Here is a 22,449-nt window from a genome sequence, read left to right on the forward strand (position 1 = left end):
AGAAAAGGTAGAAGATGATGCAATAGAAATAGGAAAGTTTTGTGTTTTGGAATGTAAAACACTTTCTTTTGTATTATATAATACACTATACTGTAGCAGTAGCAGGACACATTTTGAATGCTCTCTGTATCATCTAACGGACAGGAGTTTCAAGCCTCTGCAAGTTGATTTTCTTATTTTATGTATTAAAACTGGCTGTCTGTAGTGGATATAGCATGGATTTTAAATAGGATTGAACCTAATAAAACATCAGTATGACCATTTTAAGCAAAAGACACATTGATACTAAAACAAGTCCTCCTAATTTTATGAATATAGCTTGAATCAAATAATTAAAAATGGTTGACATTATTTTTTTCTTTCTCATTGTTCATTTATTTAAAAACTGGTTACATCAATGGAAACAATAAAAAAAGTCCAGATTTATCTTATTTATCCAAACTCAGCTCTGTGTTTTGCTCTGTATAATCTCCAAATCAGGGCAGTGTTGGTACTGTGGTTCAAGTGGCTCTGCCCAGGTGGATTGTGGGAGTCTGTTAAGGTTAGTGGTAGGAAAGGTGATGACTGCCGTGTCACTGAAGACGTCAATCAGACGGGATGGACAGGGCAGCCGTCTCTCCGCACACACATCCACAGCTTGACTAATGTAGCTGTAGTCTCGCTTGAACTCTCTTTCGATTGTCCTGTTGATGCAGATAACAAATGATAATCAATCAATCAATCAATCAATCAATCAATCAATCAATCAATCAATCAATCAATCAATCAATCAATCAATCATCTCTCCTTCCACTTCCTAGAAGGCATTTCTCACATTCATGTCTTGTACAGACCTGTCCCTCATGCCATTGAAGCCATTTCCAACAATTATCATCCAACGAAGACATCGTGAGTTCCAGTTCTTCCACAGAAGGTTGTTGTAAAGGGCTTTCCCACAGTGCATCATGTAAAACAGGGTGGGCTTTGTTGCCAAACGTTTCCCTTCCTGCACAGTTCAGAACAGTTAGTGACCTTTGAAAAAGCAGACCTGAAACTGTTGAGATAAGTCATCTGTGGTTTTGTCAGTGTTCCATAATTGTTTATGGTTAATCAATTATTTGCATTTATTTGAACATCTGACAAATATGCTACAAAGCAGCACCCTTTGGATGAAAAAATATACTATGTGCTTGCTTATTGTTATTGTTCCAGCTCTGGATATGATTTCATAACAAAAAGGCTTGGGGGATACATGGTCCTTGGCAACAAATTCTGAAATCTTGGTTGCCCTTAAAGTCTTGAACCCACCACAATAAAGACTTTACCAAACAGAACGTGCTTTCAGTGACTATTTCTATATTTCTCCAGAGAAACAGAACACATTCTCATGAGGAACACAAGAAACACAGAGGGAAGTTTCAGGAACAAATGTAGATTTAAATTTCTTATCAGTCTGACCTCATTTTTTGTGAGAACAGTCAGACCCAGCTCTCTCAAAACATCCCTCTCTCCAGTGGAGAACGCAGGGTCATAAACAGAGCAGTCCTTCAGTGGGATCTAAGGGCAGAGAGACAAGCCGTTAGATATAGATTGGGATGAACAGCGCCTCATGTCAGTGTTTCTTATTCCACTGATGAAACCTTTCTCTGACCTGTGCTGCTTCCAGCAACAGCAGCAACATGGCGAGCTGGTAGCGAGCCGAGACACAGGAGGAAAAGGAGCCAAGGCCGTAGCACACACACTCCACCTGTGGACACAGTCTGCCCTCTTTGTCCTTCTCCAGTTGGCCAGCAGGATCCTCTGTGTCCTCATTCTCTGGATGTTTAGAGAGCGATACTGATCCTGCCACCAGGAGCTGCTCTGCAGAATAATCCTGACAGTTCATCAAGCTGCAAACTAAACCACTCCCCATCAAAACTAAATGTTTGGTGATAATGCTGCTAGTCCAGAATACCTACCTCTCCACTCTTGCCAAAATTCCTCACATCTTAGCTCAGATCTGCAGAAAGAGCAGATAAACACAATCAGTGGACTGTCTGGGATTTGAGTACAAGCATGTTTGTTCATCTGAGATATCAATTAATACTTCAGAAAATATATCCACAATATGGAAATATTAATTATATTTTAGAAGCTGCTGCTGGACTGGAGTACGTTTTCTTACACAGTGTCTGTGACCCGTCTGACGGTCTTCCCGACATCCAGCTGCTCCTGGCAGCATGCTGCAGCTGCAGCTGCAGGCTGCTGGAGGGACTTTGGTTTCCGCGCTGCGCCTTTTCGCCGCCGGGCCACTTGCCACTGCTCCCCGGGGTCCGACATCTACGATAACTCACCCTTACCCCGTGTACACTGACATCTGATGGATGTACATACATATATTTATAATTTGCTGTTGACTAAGTTACCATTTCAGCGTTGCTTTGGTTTGACAAGCTTGTGGCACATGGGGCTGTTTTCGGTGTGACACAAATTTCCTCTTCCGGTGTCAAGAAAAAAATGTAACAAATAAAATTGTATCCATTCCTAATTTTCAGACAAATTAATTTATAATCAATAAATCAACTTTATTGTATGACACGATTTGAAAAAAAAAAAAGATTGTTATTTGTTTTAATAGTTATTTTGTTCCCTCGTTCAGGACACCGGCCGTCACCGGAAGTACTTGTGTTGTCGTGTGTAATACGAAGGAGCTAGCTGCTGCTGCTAGCTGTGTTACCTTTCACTGCTGCCACTGAAGAAATAATGTGTTTCTGATCTCCTTGTGAGGGAATAACTTAGGTTTCAGGTGAGTTAGAGAAAGGTTGTTTTCTTAATTATCTACCAGTTCGCCTGTTTTCCTCCAGAGCGAGCAGTTTATATTAGCTAGCGTGAGCTATTGCTAATCAAAACTTGAATTCACGTTGTGTTTTCTCTTTAGTAGCTGTGTCTAGTAACGTTATGAGTACTGGGAGCTATTTGTGAAAATCTGACTCAGACTCGGACTTTATTGTCCGTTTAACTTAAATAAAATGGTAAAAACTATCTTCGGCAGACTGGCATTTAGTGTATTTACATTAGTAATTATGTGGTTCAACGACAAAATGTTATTGGTGACCTCACTCATGAAAAAGCAGCAATGACCACACCGCACAGCTGCTGAAATGTCTTGTCAAACTCAATAAATGTGGCTGGATGTGACGATGGTTTGAAGGATTTGTTCAGTTGTCATAGTGATAGCCCTGGATGCATCTTTTCCATTTTTACGCCCCGTGAACCGTCTTGGTATTTTGTTTACTGTGATATCCAGAGATGTCGATGTCCCACCTGTACGGACGGAGAGGGGAGGAGGAGGAGGAGGGAGTGGAGATCGAGAGCTTCGAGGTGACAGAGTGGGACCTGGCCAATGAGTTCAACCCGGACCGCCGCAGACACAGGCAGTCCAAGGAGCAGGCCACCTACGGCATCTGGGCTGAGAGGGACTCAGATGAGGATGAGAGACCGAGCTTCGGAGGCAAGAGGTAAAGCACGGGATGGTTTTTATTTCATCTTAGCCACTCAAGGAGAAGAAGTACACAGAAACACCACCTTTTTTTCTTTTTTAACAGGTATACACAAAAATAAGTGGTCTGTTTTTATTTTATTTTAATAACAACACAAAACAACATGTATTCAACATAAAACTACAACAAAACATAACATATTTAACAACATACATCTACAACAAAACATACATTTAATGACATAGAAATTTGATCAAAACATACTGTATAAACAGTGTGTGCATACTACATATCTCTCACTCGCACCATAAATTCATATCATATATATTATATTCATCTTTAATGGATTAGCCATGTATCAATAAAGGCTTTTTAAGTATCACCCTCATGAATAGAATAGAATAGAATATACTTTATTAATCCCTTGCGGGAAATTCTTTCGTCACAGCGCTCCAGTGTACAAAGGTAAAGAATATTTAAGCAATATATCACGACAGGCCGTGTCGGGCCGAACAACGCCCCTTAGAGTGGTATAATGAGCATATACCACGGACTGGAGTGATATATTGCTTTTATAAAACGGTTACCAATAAAGGCAATATGAAAGAGGGATACGCAATCAATTTCATGTAGTTTTATTCAACCAGAAATACATATTATCCAATAAAATAGCCTCACTGTGAAAAAAATAGTCCCACCTCTCCAGACGTTAGCTCCTAGTTAGCTCTGCATCTCGTCTTTTCCTCCGCTTTTTTTCAGATGAAAGTCACTGCTCAATCCCCTCTACCATTGTTAACCCCCCCCCGGAGGTGAAAGTTCACCTTAAACATGTGGATTCAACTACTTTAGTCCGTTTTTTAACATCGTAAAAACATCAGCTGTCTTGGGTTACGGACTGCAACAGTCCGTTGTCATGGATACATGACAACAACTTCCATTCATACCAGTCATACGTGCCTGACGCGGAGTGATAGCTTACGCTGTGATAAGGCTTTAGAATAGTAGCCGTGGTATATGCTCAATATACCCATAGACTGTAAAAAGAAGAATATACCACGGTTAACAACCAATCAGATCGCCGGATTTCACCTTTCCGTTTTATAATGCAGAATAATACAAATCCACAACTTAAAGGTTGACTATGTAGAATTACAAGAAAAACAACAGAAAAAGAATTCCAGCAGTCGATTGCCAGACCGTTGCTAGGTAAAACGGGCCGTTGCTAGGGACTCCGCTCTGATCAGAGGACACAGAGGAGGAGAACTGAGCAGGATATTTACCTTATGTTTCATTTTTACCGTCATTAACAGCATAATAAATGACTTGTAGCTTGTTGCAGGGACAGTGGAGGCTCTCTGCCTTCACACCGCTGCTGCTCAGAGCCTCAGAGCCTCCGCTGTCACTGCTCTCGTCAAGTTGAAAAAAAAAAAAAAAAAAGGAGCTCCGTGGCACCGAAAGTCCGCGGAGATAAACGTGTTTATGACAGATAAGAGACTACACAAATACACCCATCCTAACATGTATATGATAATCCATTGATCCACCGATTGATTATTAAAAAGGCTTGGTTGAAAACAAACGCATACGACCGGGAGGAGGCAGGAAAACAGCGGAGAACTGAGCCACATGTCGGCTACAGGCAGGTACGAATGTAAACAGAACGTTGACAGAAAGTCATTGTCGAGCCCGTCAAAAATATTAAAAATAATAATTCAGACTAAAAAATTTTTTTTTATGGAAAAGCAATACTTTCATTCTGTACCCCTCTAAAGGCCCCATGGATGTATTATTTTTGAAAAAATATAGCTTTTAATAAATATTCTACATATTCAACCTTTAAAATAGGAGAAAAAGAAAAATTACAAAAATTAAAAAGTTAAATATTACCAGAATTACAAAAGCTATAAATATAAGCATACAATAAATAAATCTCTGTTGTGGTGATATGATGATGAGTGCCTCAGTTCTCTGTAAAATAAATGATTAAGTAATGAGTAATGAGTATGCTGTTTGTGTCTTCTCTAGATCTAAAGATTACACTGCTCCAGTGAGCTTTGTGAGTGCTGGTCTGCGCAAGACTGCAGCTGAGGAGAAACAGCAGCAGAAAGGAGACGGAGGCTCTAATGATTCAGAGGATGATGCTCCGCCAGCACCGTCCCCTCCTCGCAGCACCGCGCCCAAAAAACTCCAGATGGTAAATTCAGTTTTGTGTGTGTTTAAGCTCTTTTCTGTTTTAAACTGCAACAGAAGATCAAATGAAAAAATGATATGATTAACTACATGTGTTGTTATTGGCAGGGTAATTTCCGCGGGCACCAGTCACAGAGGTTTGCAGGTGGCATACAGTCTGGACAAGGCATTGGTAACTGGGAAAAGCATACAAAAGGAATCGGACAGAAGCTTCTGCAGAAAATGGGTTACCAACCAGGCAAAGGCTTGGGAAAGAATGCACAAGGTGGGTATTTTATTGAGATGTTAGAGAACAGTTTGTATTGTACAAGAATAGAGACGATAAACTAACATGTCGCTCTGTTCTTGGTGCAGGTATTATAAACCCTATTGAGGCAAAGGTTCGTAAAGGCAAGGGAGCAGTGGGGGCTTACGGCAATGAGCGCACCAAGCAGAGTCTTCAGGATTTTCCTGTGGTTGACTCGGAGGAAGAAGAGGAAAAGGTAGTGTTGACAAAAATCGTCTTGACTTTTGTTTCTGTCTAGCAGTACTGTTATTTAATATTGCAGAAATTATCTAGTGAGTCAATCAACATTTTTTGTCACTGTTTTCAATTCCTGTCTGTGTAGGAATTTCAGAAGGAGTTAGGCCAGTGGCGCAAGGATCCTGCAGCATCTGCCGGGAAGAAGAAACCCAAGTACTCCTACAAAACTGTAGATGAGCTGAAGGCGAAAGGCAAACTGGCAGGGCGGAGCACAGCAGCATCTGCTGGAGAGCTGGCACAGGTCAAGGTAAGTTATAGACTCCTGCAGTAACGCTCCTTTGCTCCAGTCTCATGGGAGTGTTATCGGGGTGTTGTGACTTGGATTACATGCCTTGCATTAGAATGTAATGTTGTGATAATCATCAGGATTTATTCGTTATGAGCCGCTGTGGCTCAGAATCTCATTTACCCCACATCTCTACCTGTCTCTAGGTAATAGATATGACTGGAAGAGAGCAAAAGGTATACTACAGTTACAGTCAGATGACCAGCAAGCACAGTGTCCCAGATGAAGGTCCACCAAGCATGTCCACCCGGGATCAGAAAGGATCTGGCTTTGCTCTGCCTGAGCTTGAACATAACCTGCAGCTACTGATAGACCTCACAGAACAGGACATATTACAGGTATGAGGTGTACTCTCACTTTTGTACCGTCAATCTTTTCCATGCTGCTTCTACCACGTACTGAAATCTTTTCTCCTTTTCTCATCATATTAATCCTCCTCCTGTAGTCTGCCAGACGTCTGCAGCATGAAAAAGACGTAGTTGTGTCCCTGAGCCATGAATCACGAGCGCTGCAGAGCAGACTGGACACAGAGCAAGATGCCATCCAGAAAATGGAGGCTGTGCTGGCACTGGTGGAGCGTTTTCCCTCTGGGGAGATGGCCCCTGGGGAAGGACCCACCCTGCAGGTATATATATTACTGTCACACACTGACTGTTTCAGTTCATTAGTCCCTGCTCCATTTTCAAATCCACAAACATAATCCTTATATATACTTTCCTCCCTCACCGTGCAGGAGTGCGCCCAGATCTTTGAAACGTTGCAAACAGACTATTACGAAGAATACAAGACAATGGGGTTGGCAGACCTGGCCGTGGCTGTTGTTCATCCGTTACTGAAAGAGAAACTTCGTTCCTGGGACCCACTGAAGGTATGATCTGCAGTTGTATTGTTTTGATGCAACTACATACTCTCATAATTATCAGTGATGTGATTCCAATTTTGAGACTTTTCCCTTGAACTTTTCCAGGACAACTCTTATTGCCTGGAAGACATCGGTCAGTGGAGAGCAATTCTTGAGTCTAGAGACCTCCACTCCAGTGCCCCAGACTCAAATATGGACCCTTACCACAGGTCATTTTAAGCACACACACACTCGGCTCATATGTTTGTGTGAATAAATTCAACTTAGTAGGTGTTTCAACATATTTTGTGCCATATGTGTTTGTGACATGTGTGTTGTTGTTTGTCGTACCAGAGTCTTGTGGGAAGTGTGGATTCCAGTGATGCGGTCCTGTGTGTCAAGCTGGCAGCCTCGTATCGTCGGACCGATGGTGGATTGTGTGGACGTGTGGGCTCCTCTCATCCCCATGTGGATCATGGATCACCTGCTGGAGCAGCTGGTCTTACCACGGCTGCAGCGAGAGGTGAAACATGCACACTTCATCCACGTGTAGACACATAAACTCTGGTTTTTAAAACTTTACATCATTTTACTTGGTTTTTATTTTTAACCTTTTGTTTCCTGTTTGATAGGTGGATAACTGGAACCCTTTAACCGACACGGTGCCCATCCATTCTTGGATTCACCCATGGCTTCCTCTGCTCCAATCACGTCTAGAGCCCCTCTACCCACCTATCAGGAGCAAACTGTCCAACGCATTGCAGCGGTGGCATCCCAGTGACACCTCAGCCCGGCTGATCCTCCAACCTTGGAAAGATGTTTTCACACCAGGCGCATGGGAGGCCTTCATGGTGAAAAACATCATCCCTAAACTAGGTACGTCCTCATCAATAACAACACTGAGGATGCCAGAACAGCGAGAGACGTCGATGTATTTTCATTTAATGGTTCCTGTTTCCCTCCACAGCTCTTTGTCTGGAAGAGCTGGTGATCAACCCTCACCAGCAGCAGATGGAGCCATTTCACTGGGTGATGGACTGGGAGGGCATGCTGTCCCCCTCCAGCTTCGTGTCCCTGCTGGACAAAAACTTCTTCACTAAGTGGTTGCAGGTCAGGATACTATACTTACATATTGATTTGTTTACATGTTAGCTACATCTGAGTATTTTATATATACAGCTCTGGAAAAAATTAAGAGACCACTTCAAAATGATCACTTCCTCTGGTTTTACTATTCATAGGTATGTGTTTGAGTAAAATGAACACTTTTGTTTCATTCTAGAACCTACTGAAAAAATCTCTCCCAAATTGGAAATAAAAATATTGTCATTTAGAGCATTTATTTGCAGAAAATAGCAACAGGTCAGAATAACAAAAAAAATTCTGGTGTTTTCAGACCTTGTATAATGCAAAGAAAACAAGTTCATATATAAAACAACTAGGGCCGGGACTTTAACGCATTAATTACGATTAATTAACTACACAAAAATTAACGCGTTAAAAAAATTAACGCATTTTAATCGCACTTATTAATTTTTTTTTTTTTTTCCTTTCTCACGTGTGTCTACGTGCGGTGCGCCCGCACGCGAGAGAGGCGGCAGTTTGAGAGGCTGACTGGCAGAGATGAGAGATGGTGAAACGCTAGCATGGTTATTTAAAACACCATCTCTGATCTCTGCCTGCACATAGATACACAGACACGGGTGCACGCTAAATGCGCTATATCGCGCTAATTGCTCAGCTGCAGCGCTATATCTATGACCTGTCACTGTCACAGGTGCATCTCATCTCATTATGATAGGACTTCACCCTCAGAGCTGTCTGTCTTCAGACTGTCCTGACCTGTCCCTGAACATCACACAGGGACAACATGGAGCTGCCTGTGTGATTGGTTACTGAGTTTTATTAATGTTTACATCAGGCTGAGTTCAACAAATCAGTTTATGCTACTGTGATTTGAGTAGCCTAGTTAAATACTACAGTAATCATCATAGTGTATTGGAAGGAAAGACCATTTAATCTGTATGTATCAAATATCGATTAATTCATTAATCGATAATTTGCATCCCTAGTCTGTTGGTCTTGGTTAAGTACCACCTTGAATGCTTAAGCTTATGTAGTCAGTCATTCAATGGTATACTAAAATTCATGTGGAAAAAAAAATGCTTCTCACTGTTCTCAGGTCAAATATTTATATGCGATTAAAATGCGATTAATTGCAAAGCCTCTGATTAATTCGATTAATTTTTTTAATCGAGTCCCAGCCCTAAAAACAACACAACACTACTTTTTAACTTAAGAAGAGTTTAGAAATCAAAATTGGCAAAACAATCCCAATTTTTAATCGCAACAGTGCTTTTTAAATTTATTTATAATCTTTCTTCCTCATTAAAGCAGAAGTAAGCGATCCGGTCGTTTTGGCTAATGCTGCGTTCCAGGCAGGCTTTTGAAACCGTAAATTACAGCTTCAAGTCACAACTTACGACTTTGTAGCGCTCCAGGCAACCCACCCAAGTTGTACCAGATCGAACTGGTACAACTTCACAGGTCGGAAAAACACGAGTTACGGGCTGCCTTGAACGCACCATAACAGTCCTCGTCCCTACGTCACCACATTCAGGCGCATCCCTTGGCTGCACACACAGCCCTGCATGCCGTTCTCTCTCCTCATTGGATAAAAACTGTAGGATACGAGAAATGTTTTCTCCTCGGCTCAGAGCAGAGCAGAGTGACTGACAGACCCGTGTTTCGGTCCAAACACTCTATACAAGTGATTGCTGTCGGAAGATATAACTATTTAAGACTTATATTAACACAAATATATCACTTACTTCTGCTTTAAATATGATTTGGTTCAGGTGATCAGCTAAGTAGAGTGAGGTGTGCTTGTGTTGGAGTTCAATAGACACTGGAATCGATGGCTGCCATAGAAGCTGATTTATTAAGAACATTTTGGAGTGGTCTCTTTATTTTTTCAAGAACTGTATATATATACGTATATATATATACATACATTTATTAAATCTTTGTTGTGTCTGTCTGTTGTTGATTTTTAGGTGCTGTGTTCGTGGTTGAGCAACAGCCCCAACTATGAGGAAATCACAAAATGGTACCTCGGTTGGAAAAGCATGTTCAGTGACGTTTTGTTGACACAGCCACTCATAAAAGAGAAATTCAATGAAGCTTTGGACATCATGAACCGTGCAGTCTCTTCAGGCATGGGTGAGTATTGTATGCAGTTTATAATATAATCGTACTTAAGTAATGATGTAGTGTTTTTTCTACTGCAATCAAAACATATAACAAATCCTTTCTCATCCACAGGTGGATATATGCAACCTGGAGCAAGGGAGAACATTGCATATCTCACACAGACGGAGAGACGAAAGGACTTCCAGTATGAGGCCATGCAGGAGCGCAGGGATGCTGAGAGTGTAGCTCACAGGGGCATCAGCGCTGGTGTGCCAACCAATTTCAAAGATCTCATCCAGACCAAGGCAGAGGAGAATAACATTGTCTTCATGCCCTTAGTCGCCAAACGGCACGAGGGAAAACAGCTGTACACGTTTGGGCGTATTGTCATCTACATAGACAGAGGAGTTGTGTTTGTCCAAGGAGAGAAGACTTGGGTGCCCACGTCTTTGCAGAGTCTGATCGATATGGCCAAATGAGGGTGAACTGGCCAATTCCCTGGTGTAAATGAGTGAGCGGGGCAAATGTTTGCTTTATGTATTTTAAGTACACAGAACTTTGTCATATGTACTTTGTAAATTTTCAGTGTCATTAGTATTGTGAATAAATCCCTTTCATATTCCATGGTCTACTTTGTTGTTGTTATAATCAGAGGTTAAATCAACATATATTCAAGCAATATAATATTAAAGCACCTCATTTATATAGCTATATTACTGATTTTTTTTCTAGGTGTTGCATTGTCTTGTAACATATTTCAACTCTACCTTTTGAGCACATGTGTGTTTTCTTAATGTTTCCGCTTGTATGGAATAATCTTACAATAGGTTCCGATATACTATATAGATTTTTTTTTTTTTTTTAAGTTTTCAGAACAGACAATTGAGGAGGAAAATAAGGGAAAAATAAAAAAAAATAGTACAAAACAAACAACAAAAATACAGCAAATTGAATCAAATCAGTCCATAGTCACAGTTCATTTGTAAATCATTGTAAAGCATGCCAAACCCTATTATGATGTGTAGGTCCATAAGCGGTTCCCATATCCTCCAGAAGGCACCCCCCTTATTCTTTAGAGCGTATGTGCGTTGTTCCAGTCTTAAAGTTTCATTTAAGATTTGTTTAAACAAATCAAATTATGGGGGTCTAGGGTTAATTCCATTTGAGCAAGATGCATTTCTTTGCTATATAGGATATTATGATAATCTTCTTCCTGTGTGTGGTGTCCAGTGTCTTGTCCAATTCAGTACCAAAGAAGTACTGTGTTGGTGTAATGTCCAATGGTCTTTCCACAACCTTAAGATCATGTATTGCCTTCCAGAAATATTTTAATTTCCTACATTCCCAAAAAAACATGCACGATTGACCCCTTATGTTTTACAACGATGACATCTGGAAGATGAGTTAGGAAACATTTTACTTAGGCAGAGTGGAGTAAGGTACATCCTATGCATGAATTTATAATTTTGTTCAATTATTTTATTACAGGACAGTGAGGAAAAAACATTTTGACCTAGATGATTTTTAATACAGTACTGTATTTCCCTCCCCTTCTGACATGGTATTTACGTTTATTACTGCAGGGGGCAGTAGTGTAACTCCTGTAGGTGTTTTGACACGACAGGGCTTCCGTCCGTCCGCAGTCGGCGCTCTGCGGTAAAACAAAGTACCTGTGCATGTGCTTTTACACACGATTTAATAACTTCAGGCATTGTTTTCATCACTGAGGTAAGTGAATATTTAAAGATATCCCCACCAAACACACGATGTACCCACGGGTTGGTGTCTTTTGATTGTTGAAGGCGTTTTTATGAGCCGACGAGCTAACAGCAGTTAGCCGATGAGCTAACCAGCCCAGGCTACCGCAGAGCTAACAGCGAGCAGCTAATGGGCAAATGTTGTGGTATCACTGTAACTATCGGTTGCTTGGTTTATCTTTATGGAAATATAATTTATTATGTACATCCCCCGGTCTGTATCCAGCCAAACATGTCGTCGGAGGCTCTGAAGAAGCGAAAGTCGAAGGTGCTCCGCAGCGAAGGAGGAACCCCGGAGATGAAGCGCGGCCGGGCGGAGGGAGACCAGCAGGTAACAACAGGACAGAGGAGGGGCTCACTGGGGTATCTGTGTGCTGCTGTAATCTGTTTAAGTACAGAGAGACTTGGCACGTCCTGCATCAACAGCAGACAACCCTCACTGACGAGGTGACAGTGGACAATATAGTATATTTATACAAAGACAACTATGTTCATTCATCTTTGTGTTCACATAGTCAGAAAACAATCACATAGACACTAAAGTACTGAGAATCTAACAGAGGTTTCCTGGAGTGGGAGTGTTAAGTTTTCACATCTTACTTATTGAGATGTGTTAAGTCAAACTATTGGGAAGAGCGAATCAGACAGTAACATGTTTTTTGGATAAATAAAAATAACATCTCATTCATAAAAGCAGTCCACAAAGTATGAGCAGTCATTGTTAATACTCATGTTTGAATCTGTTTCAAAATCTTACAATTTTGGATCTGAGACAGCAAGTCACAGCATCATCAGCAACTCTGGTCTCAGGTTTACTCAGGCCTGACAGGGGTGTGATACTGTTTATATTGATCTGGTGTTCTCTTATTCAGGATGTACGTGTGTACAGCGAGGAGGTGGAGCTGGACGCCCGGGACCCCGAGCAGGACTATCAGCTGTACAAAGAGTCGTGTGAGAGTTTGGCCACTCTCATGAGCGAGATCCAGGAACTTAAAGCCAATGGAGCCAAGGAGGGGGTAAGAAATGAATCCTACCACCAAGATACACAAATCTGTTCTGTCATTATAGACCGATTACAGATTAGTCGTCATCAAGGTGAGGTGCTGGTTTGCCACTGTAGAAACAAGTGTATATTAATGTGCAGTTTGTAGTATTGGAAAATCAAATGCACCATAACATTGTATATATGACCCCTAATAGATAAGCCTCTGCATTTGCCATTACTGAAGTCTAATAAGTTTTATCTGTGTTCAGTGTGCCGAGGTGGAGCAGAAACGTATGCAGAGCTGCATCCACTTCATGAATCTGAAAAAACTTAATCGTCTGGCTCACATGCGTCTGAAGAGAGGCAGAGACCAGACACATGAGGTGAGTTCAACACAACTCTTAATGCTGTTCTGTTTGTGAGATATTTAAAGAAACCCCACCTTAGGTTTAGTTCACTCTACTCCATTCATTTGCTGGAAAAGTGCTGCGTCAACTCCGTTTTGTGCTGATCTACAAAAGGACGGTCGAACAATTTGCTTCCTTATAAAACCTAACAATAGTAGCTGCTACTGTCAGCAGAGAGAGCTGAGACGCCCTCCGGTTTGTTATCGTTAAAGGTGTTTCAATTCAGATGCAGCTTTTCCACAGGCAGGAGCTTTACTCAGGAACCTTTCAAGGAACTACAAGTGTTTTGACCACATAGACCAGGAACTACATTTAGTTTTGGGGTAATAGATTTCCCCTTAAAAACGGAGGAATTGTTTTCCACCATAGATACAAATAAACAATGTAATCCTATCGGATACCATATTCACAGCATAACAAAGTTATTATCTCTATTACGTCATAGTGTATTACTGATAAGACATAGGCCCAAAGACTTTTAACACCGAAACAGGATGTTGTGATTCCCATCAGCCGTCCCGCTTTCGTGCGTGGCATGTTTCCAGCTTGGGGCCAGTCGCCACCTGATGGCGGTTGAAGGACCAAGGCTTGGGGCAGTCGGCCCGGTCGTCAGGTCTCAAGGCCGAGGCAGACAGGGCGTCTCAGTCTTGCTGTCGGTTGGTCTGCTGGTGGAAAGAGGGATATGTTGCAGTTATTAGCTGCCAAGCCTTATCATTTCGCCCCGTTAAGACTTATTGATCCTTGTTTTTCACCATGAATAATCAAAATAATACGTGTTTGAGAAGAAATCTTTGTTCTTGTACATACAGGTATTTACTTCAGTAATGATTTGCATGATCTCCACAGGACTTTAGGCCTCGGTGGAAATGCAGACGACAGTGGGCCACAGGAATCTTTTAGTTCCTCAAAAGCCCCATTCGTGACCCTTGTTCTTTTTAAAAATTGGTTCAGATCCTTGGCGTATTGTTTCTTGTGTCAAACTGACCTGGGTCGTATATTCAAACAGAATATATTATATTAATATTTTTTTTCTCCTTCCAGGCGAAGCAGAAAGTGGATGTACTGCACCTTCAGTTGCAGAACCTGCTGTATGAAGTGATGCATCTTCAGAAGGAGATCAGCAAGTGTCTGGAGTTCAAGTAAGTAAAACTCAAAACATTTAATCAGGACTGCTTTTATCTGTTGGTCTAGTTCAACAAAAAAAAACTTTATTTAGATTTGCCGTTAAAAACGTTGAGGAATCCACCACCAGCCCGACTCTGAATGAAATCGTCCGTGGTATTGTTACTCAATGAATAAGGGCTTAAATGAAAAATAATGAACCAGCTCAAACAACACAGAAAAAGTTCATTAAAAGTTGCTCCTAGAGTTATGTTGGAAGAATGGCTTCTCAGTCACAATGTCAATTCATATTCACATTTTCAGGTAGTTAACTTCTGTTTCCCCATCCCAGGTCTAAGCATGAGGAAATAGACTTGGTGCCTGAGGAAGAGTTTTACCAGGAGGCCCCACAGGAGATTTCCAGGCCCCAGCATACAAAAAACGACCCCCACCAACTCACACTGGCTCGACTGGACTGGGAGCTGGAACAAAGAAAGAGGTACCAGCACACAGCACTGTGCATTAGTAGCACGCTGTGGTTGAACTATCAATCTAGACTTTTTTGGATGCACAGATCAGTTGTTAAAGTTTGTGCTTGGATTACAGGTTGGCAGAGAAATACAAAGAATCACAGGCCACGAAGGAGAAGATCCAGAAGAGCATTGAAGTGAAGAAGGAACATCTGACAAGCTTACAGCCTGGACTCAACGCCATCATGCAGGTATAACTGTCTGTGTGCCGTATTATCAAGGTTTTGTCCTCTGAACTTTGAACAAACCACAACGGGTTCTGAATAAGTATTCAATAATCATTTATGACACTGACTGTTTTGTTATTTCCTTATTTACTGAATTCTTCATTTAAGCAGGGATGCAAACAGCGCGCCGAAAAGCGGAACTCGCTTTTTTCATGACCAATTAGGTGACTTGTGTGAATCGTTCAGATCCGAAGAGTTTTTGTTTTTGGGAGGGGGGGTGGGGGGGGGTCTCAGCGTCTCAGCGTCTCAGCTGGGGTCAGTAAAATGTTTTTCTAACAGGCTGACAGTGACAATCACGTGAAACTGAGGCGAACTCATTCATGGTTGCCTCTGATTATACTGATAACAGCCGACCTCCAATGTAGACGCGCGACATGCGCGCTCATTAAAGCGGCGCGTGTCTGTGTGCAGTCGGTGCGACGGTGACAGCGTTTTTTTCCCCCGTGCACGGTTCCCTACGTTGCTGTGTCAGGCAGGTGTTTCCCACAGAGCTCTGCCCCGTTTCAGAGGTGAAGGAAGCCCTAAGTGGAAAGACGTCGCCTCCGCGATGTAGAATGTGTTCAATTCAAAAAGTGAAACTAACACATTATATATATATATATATATATATATACATATGTCCATTACACACTGAATGAAACATCCCATGTCTTTATTTATTCAGTTTATTTTAATAGTAATAATTATGACTAACATTAAGTGAAGACCTAAAAATCAGTAATGTTGGCCTTCTGAAAACTATGTCCATCTATATGCACTCAATACTTAGTTGGGGTTGAACTACTGGAAATGGACTTTTCCGTGACATTGTAATGTACTTATTTGTTAATGGTGAGCAACCCCCCCCGGGAAATTCCTCTCTTTTTTGGTCCTGACCCGTTTGCATCCCTGATTTAAGTCAAGGTTAAACTGCCATGACACCGTGGGCATCGTGATTGGATCCTTGAAATGATAATGATTTATGCTGTGTCTTCTTTGTCAGGCGTCTATCCCTGTGCAGGACTACCTGTCTATGCCTTTTGAACAGACTCAGAAACAGACTGAGGTTGCTCGCCATCTCCCTCCACCTCTCTATGTCCTGTTTGTTCAAGCCAATGCCTACGGCCAGGCCTGTGGTGAGTCATTGTGAGAGAACATCCCACATTTCAAGACGACATGTTCTTTTTATTGGCATTAGAGCTCTGACTGTCGGTGGTTTACATTTGTTTCCATTTCAGACAAAAACCTGACTATGTCCATCAGTGGCGATGTGGATGAGGCCAAGGCCTTGTCCAAACCTCCAGAGGATTCACAGGGTACAAACACTTTTACTTTTTGTCTGCCATCAAACATGCAGCATGTGCACATGAACTCTCAGCCCTGTTGACCAGTTGTTGCCAGTATGTCAAGATGTTATGTTTAGCGATGCGTTCTCAGCTTTTACAAGCATAAAGTCATTTGTTCTGTGTCGTCCAGATGATGAGAGTGATTCAGATGCGGAGGAGGAACAAGAGAAAACGGTGAGTCTCAGGCTTGGCTTCACTTCAAAACACACACACACACATACACACACACACACACACACACACACCCTCAGGTCAGTGAGTGCAGCGATTTCTTAATATACCCATCTCTGCACTGGACACACAGACTGTCCCAAAAGCCCCTAGCTGTCATGCACTCTGGCAGGTTGGGGAGCAGCGACCATCGATCGCTTCCTGCATCCAGATGAGTATTAGCCGGGGATTCTGAGAAATATTTGCCAAGAACGGCGAGGTGACTGTAACCTGAGCTCACAGGAGCATGCACACTCGGCACCAAAGCAGCACTTGTTTTTGCTGGTGAGACGTCTGCCCGGATGTTTATCTAGAGCTGAAGAGAATACATATTTTCATACTTTCTATGGATTTGGGAATACAGTTTCCATGTTTGATTGCAATCTCTTGCCTCCATACTTAAATACTCAAACCTGCTGGTTTGAGTACATAAGGATTTTCACATTGACAAGTACAGCAACATGTAGTGCACTGAATTTGTGACCATCGACATGTATTCAAACTTGAAGTGAGCCAAGCAGCTGACATTTTCACAGGGTCACATACTGTGATGGTCATTTGTGTTGAGTTCACAACAGCACTGATGGATTTAACACTGTCACGTGTCCGAATTCACTCACTACACCAGTTAATATACTTACACACAGTGTACTACATGTCAGTGTATGAACTGAAGTATCTCCTTTAAGACACAACATCTGTCTAGTGTCTAGCCATTTTCATGAAAGCTCATCTGTCATGCTCTCTTCTTTCTCACTCCTTCAATCCACTACTTTCAACCCATCCCTTGAAGTTCCACTTCCTCTATTCTCTGTAATAGTAGAGGGCCAAAGTGCCTGAGAGGTTCAGTGAATATCATGTTTCCCCAGTAATCAGCTGAAATCCGATGCAAATTGTTTTTTAAAATTTGATTGATATGCCACAATAGTCAAACATGTCAAACATTTTATTTTTGCTTTCTTTCTTTTCCTCCTTGTGTTTCCGTTTCTTTTTATGGTCTGTCGTCTCACAGAAGAGGAGAAGGCCGACTACAGGTGGCCAGCTGGATGACAAGAGGCGGGAGATGCTGAAGAGACATCCTCTATCCCTCTGCCTAGACCTCAAGTGTAAAGGTAACGCATTCTGTAAAAAATGTTCAAACAAAGGAGCGCTTCGTGGACTCGTTGTTTAAAAAGAGGTGCTCTTTGGAAAGGGATCAATGATGTGAGGAAACAAAAGAAAAATTCCAAGGCACTCTCTTAACTACAAGTACAAGTGTACAAGTGTTTATCCAATGACACACATTCTGTATTTGATACTTTTGGGTGTAAGAGCCTGTGCAAAGTACATTCCCCATCTTTACACAGCACGTTAAAGCCCAAATATTTACAAATCATCTGCATTACATTCCTTGTAATGTCCCCATGTGTACACTGTGTCATTTGGGAACTCTAGCCTCACAGATAGCATGTGGAATAAAAAGACAGTGACCCACTCTGCTGTGATAACATACCACCACTTGACCCTTGTGGTCCCTCTGCTGGCCATTAAAGAAACAGTGACAGATTACAGACCTGCATTGCAGGCTTAACTCTACTTACGGGAGGAGGAGGGAAGGGGAGGGGGAGAGGTGAGAGACGCTTGCAGCATCACGGTTCTGCAGCACCTACAGAAAGCTGTTAGCATATTTCCTCATCCGTGGTCCTCCTCTTATTCCTGCTTTTATTTCTAGTACCTTCCCTCTCCCCAGTTCTCCTCCTCACTGCTGCCAGCTCCAGCCGTCGTCTCACTGCAGCAAAACCAACAACTGAGCAGTGTGTGTGTCTCTGAGTGACAGAGTGTCACTGGGTTCACTTGGGCTGCAGAGTGGAGTGTGAAAGATGACCCTCGGCATACAGTAGTATGCATCCCCCGGGTGCTGCTATCATTCATTGTGGCCACACCTTGTTATTGCCCTCTAATGCACTGCAGTGTAAAGTGTAAACGCTGTGGGAGGATCACAGGAAGGATTAGTGAAAAGAGGGTGGCTGGGGGAATAATGAATGAAGCTTCTAATGGATTAATTCATCACCATGTGTTATCCATCTTGTCTCCACAGATGGCAGCATCCTCCATCTCTACTTCTACTACCTGATGAATCTGAACATCATGACAGTCAAGACTAAGGTCTCCACCTGCACAGATCTCACCACAGCCATCAGCGCAGGGTGAGTGTGTGTGTGTGTGTGTGTATATGAACCCACACATTTACTCCCTCTTTGAGTCACTGAAGGGAAAGTCTGATGGTGTCTTCTTTTGCAGAGATCTGCTGAAGTCAGACACTTTACTCAGCTGCCTCTATACCGGCGACCAGGGACGGGAGACACCCAATCCAGCTAATCGCTACCAGTTTGATAAAGTCGGGTGAGGATGTCAGATGATGAGGGCGCGTAAGGACCACACCACCTAACTTAACGAAATCCCAGCAGAACTAAACCGTCATTTCTTTTTTAGGATCGTTACCTTTGCTGATTACTTGGAGGAGCTGGGACATCCCTACATGTGGGTCCAGAGTCTCGGAGGACTCCACTTTCCCAGTGATGCTTCTGAGGTGAGCGTTGATATTGAGCCTCATTACCAGCAGAGCGCATGTCCTGTGTCTTAACAGCCGTATCATCATCATATGTGTTGATGTTTTGCAGGGTGTGCGTGTGGGTAGTTCCCTGAGCGCCAGCCACATGGAGAGCACCATGAAGCTGCTCAGGGGACGGGTCCAGTCCCGTTTGGCTTTGCACAAGCAGTTTGCCTCTTTAGGTACTTTACATGTCAACTTTTCACATTAAATACTCACTAATGTATGCATGTTTTGGCCCTTGGGCCGTTGTTTGCCTCTCTTTCTCTCTCTGTAGAGAGGGCAAGTACAAACATGCTAGATTAAGACTTAAATGTTTGGGAGTTAACAGGGCCACCAGTCTCTCAAGGTCAGACTGAGTTGGTAGTATAATACTCCTACATGCTTGAAAAAAAACAAAAAACTCACTAATGAAAAGATTGTGAACTTTTAACTGAGATAATTCGTCCTCCTTTCCTCAGAGCACAGTATCATCCCGGTCTCCAGTGAGTGTCAGAACCTCTTCCCCGCCAAGATCATATCCCGCCTTGCTCGCTGGACCACCATCTGTCACCAGGAGTACCTGGTATACTACACACACAAACATACATGTTTGGAATCAGATTTACTGAAAGTATTCCTCCAATTGTGCCCCTGATGCAGCACAGCTAACTGTGATATTTCTCTTCCTGTCAAGGATCTGCCATATACACGTCATGTGACTGAGGCTGGGCTGGCGAAGGACTCTGATCTCTACTTCATGGGAGTGGTTGAAAGAGGCACAGGTAGGTAATAATGACCAATGCTAGAGGAAGCTGTAATTGATAACTTGACTAGACTGCAACAGCGGCGCCAGGCCTATGACTTTGTGATCCTAGTTAACCTAGTTCAGCAGTCAGACAGTGTGTGAACATGAAAGAGAACAGCTTCATAGGGAATTGAGCCGTATTAAAATACTATATATGTGAGCACAGAGAGGAGAGACACAAACTCTGTCCTCCATTTTGCACATTGACCACACACGGTCCAGCCATGATGTCAAGTTTTGACCTAGTGTTGTGTATAAAACAAACTGTATCCGTTTCGTCCTCTCAGCTCGTCTCCAGGCTGCAGTGGTGCTGAGCCCTCGCTACCCAGAGATTTCTCCTCTTTTCTCCCTCTGTCTCAGCTGGAAAGGAGAGCGGAGCGGGCGCAGCGATGACAACCTGCGGGTATGAACTCATCAATAACGTTTTTTTTTTTTTTTCTATGTCCAGGAAGCTTTTGCTCTGTATGAGCTCATTTTATGTCTAGTCCTGTTATGGATGGTACTCGTAATTTTTCTCATGCAGACTTGTCTTATGCATTTTTCAGGCCATGGAGAGTGAGGTCAACGTGTTTAAAAACGAGCTACAGGGGCCACGTCCAGGACACCAGCTCCTGACCAATCAGTTTGCGCGCCTGTGTGTCTGCCTGGACGTGTATTTGGAGACGGAGGGACAAGATGACAGTGTGGAGGGACCCCGCGAGTTCCCCCGTGAAAAGATGTGTTTACGCACTGTCAGGTAAGGACAGTCACAGAGAGGACTTACACACATTTGATCAATGACGCAATATACAAAACGTCTGACATCTTTCTCTACCTTTGAATTTCAGGGGTCCAAATCGTCTGAAGCCATTCAAGTACAACCATCCTCAGGGCTTCTTCAGTCATCGTTAAACCTGTACATATGATTCTTCTTCTGACTCCAACTCCCCCGAGCTCACCTTTGTGACTCCTTGACACACAAGTATCGCCTTTTAGAAATGTTTTTACCAGTCTGAAAATAAAAGAACACTTTGTTATTTTCTTGAATGGGTGTGTATCTGGTCTTTTTATGGGTCCCTTGTATCTAGGCTTTGTTGTGCACTGCAAATTTTCCTATTTTGTCCCTCTGCCTTCCTGCCTTCCCTCACCTCTCTCTGCTGCTCTATTTATAGGTGTCTGCACTGGCTGATTATTATGCCACCGCGGTTCGGTGCTGGCGCGAGCTGAGTCATTTCCACTGAGAATCATGTCTGTGGAGTATGACATTTGGTTTATTGCCTACAGCCTTTCGTCTGTCATTGATCATCCTGTTAGCAGTCACATTGATAAAACTGGTTGGTGTCAATTTCACTGTGTTTTTGGCAAAAGTATCATTACTTACTAGTCGATTAGAGCACAAATCGAGAGGGATGTGAACTAGTTCTTAGTTTTGAATGGCTTAAATGTAATGGGTAGCTGCTTTTTAATAGACATGGAGTGGTATGAGTTAGTTTAGTCACCACCAGCAGCAGTGCAAATGCAGTTAAAAGCTACACCTTTTATCTGACAGTTATATTACATATTTGTATTAAGATGTTATTAAGATTTGTGTGTGCATATATATATACATACATATCAATAATAACTGGTCAAAATAACTGCAATGCACAGTGTCTTAATGCAAATGAACCAATTTTATATAACAGTCAGGAAAATAACCGTGCATAATTATGAAATGATCTCAGAATGTACCCAGACACATTTATTGACAACCGTTACCCTATTTTGGTCGAAAAACCTTTGGCAGCAATGAGCATGACTAAACATTTTTTGTAGCCATCCACAACTTCTTTGCACTTCTCTTGTAGTTTCTGCCATTACTATGCATTGAAGCTCTTAAGTTTGCAGGGGGCCTGTTTTTATTGGCAGATTTCAGCTCACCAATAGTGTTTAATAGGCTTTGGGTCACGACTATTTGTTGTTCAGTTCAAAACAGTGTTTTCTTTCCTTTTCCTTTTTGCTGCTGGATGTGAGCTTCACCTCAGACAGACTTTCTAACTCTAAAACCTTGGATACATTCAG

General features: G+C 42.3%; 3 protein-coding genes and 1 non-coding gene across 4 annotated transcripts; 3 read left to right on the forward strand and 1 right to left on the reverse strand.

The window, feature by feature from the left end:
* Positions 1-347: 347 nt before the first annotated feature.
* Positions 348-2,441, reverse strand: srrd (SRR1 domain containing). The gene is made up of 6 exons (XM_085786961.1): positions 2,144-2,441; positions 1,938-1,978; positions 1,631-1,839; positions 1,438-1,536; positions 834-985; positions 348-683 (listed from the first exon to the last, which is right to left on the reverse strand). The coding sequence occupies exons 1-6, from the start codon at positions 2,296-2,298 to the stop codon at positions 443-445; spliced, it is 897 nt and encodes a 298-aa protein (XP_085643087.1). The 5' UTR covers positions 2,299-2,441; the 3' UTR covers positions 348-442.
* Positions 2,442-2,649: 208 nt separating this feature from the next.
* On the forward strand, positions 2,650-11,108 carry tfip11 (tuftelin interacting protein 11). Its single transcript, XM_085786960.1, has 15 exons — positions 2,650-2,764; positions 3,266-3,476; positions 5,484-5,652; positions 5,757-5,913; positions 6,003-6,130; positions 6,257-6,418; positions 6,604-6,795; positions 6,903-7,082; positions 7,191-7,325; positions 7,425-7,528; positions 7,653-7,821; positions 7,931-8,174; positions 8,266-8,408; positions 10,355-10,520; positions 10,623-11,108. Exons 2-15 carry the CDS (start codon positions 3,268-3,270, stop codon positions 10,967-10,969), a joined length of 2,505 nt encoding a protein of 834 aa, XP_085643086.1. The 5' UTR covers positions 2,650-2,764; positions 3,266-3,267; the 3' UTR covers positions 10,970-11,108.
* A 991-nt stretch (positions 11,109-12,099) lies between these two features.
* Positions 12,100-21,435, forward strand: thoc5 (THO complex 5). Its single transcript, XM_085786948.1, has 20 exons — positions 12,100-12,218; positions 12,474-12,578; positions 13,120-13,263; positions 13,502-13,615; positions 14,681-14,778; positions 15,093-15,239; positions 15,347-15,461; positions 16,480-16,612; positions 16,715-16,792; positions 16,953-16,996; positions 18,045-18,144; positions 19,110-19,218; positions 19,313-19,414; positions 19,505-19,601; positions 19,693-19,804; positions 20,084-20,187; positions 20,299-20,386; positions 20,697-20,812; positions 20,955-21,145; positions 21,237-21,435. Exons 2-20 carry the CDS (start codon positions 12,480-12,482, stop codon positions 21,298-21,300), a joined length of 2,055 nt encoding a protein of 684 aa, XP_085643074.1. The 5' UTR covers positions 12,100-12,218; positions 12,474-12,479; the 3' UTR covers positions 21,301-21,435.
* On the forward strand, positions 19,848-20,007 carry LOC146981574 (small nucleolar RNA U109). The gene has a single exon (XR_015036716.1). It is a non-coding gene; the product is annotated as a small nucleolar RNA U109 (small nucleolar RNA).
* Positions 21,436-22,449: the final 1,014 nt, after the last annotated feature.

This window comes from Trachurus japonicus, chromosome 9 (genome assembly GCF_045865225.1).
Source record: "Trachurus japonicus isolate A0001 chromosome 9, Traja_1.0".
In the NCBI taxonomy this organism is placed as follows: Eukaryota; Metazoa; Chordata; class Actinopteri; order Carangiformes; family Carangidae; genus Trachurus; species Trachurus japonicus.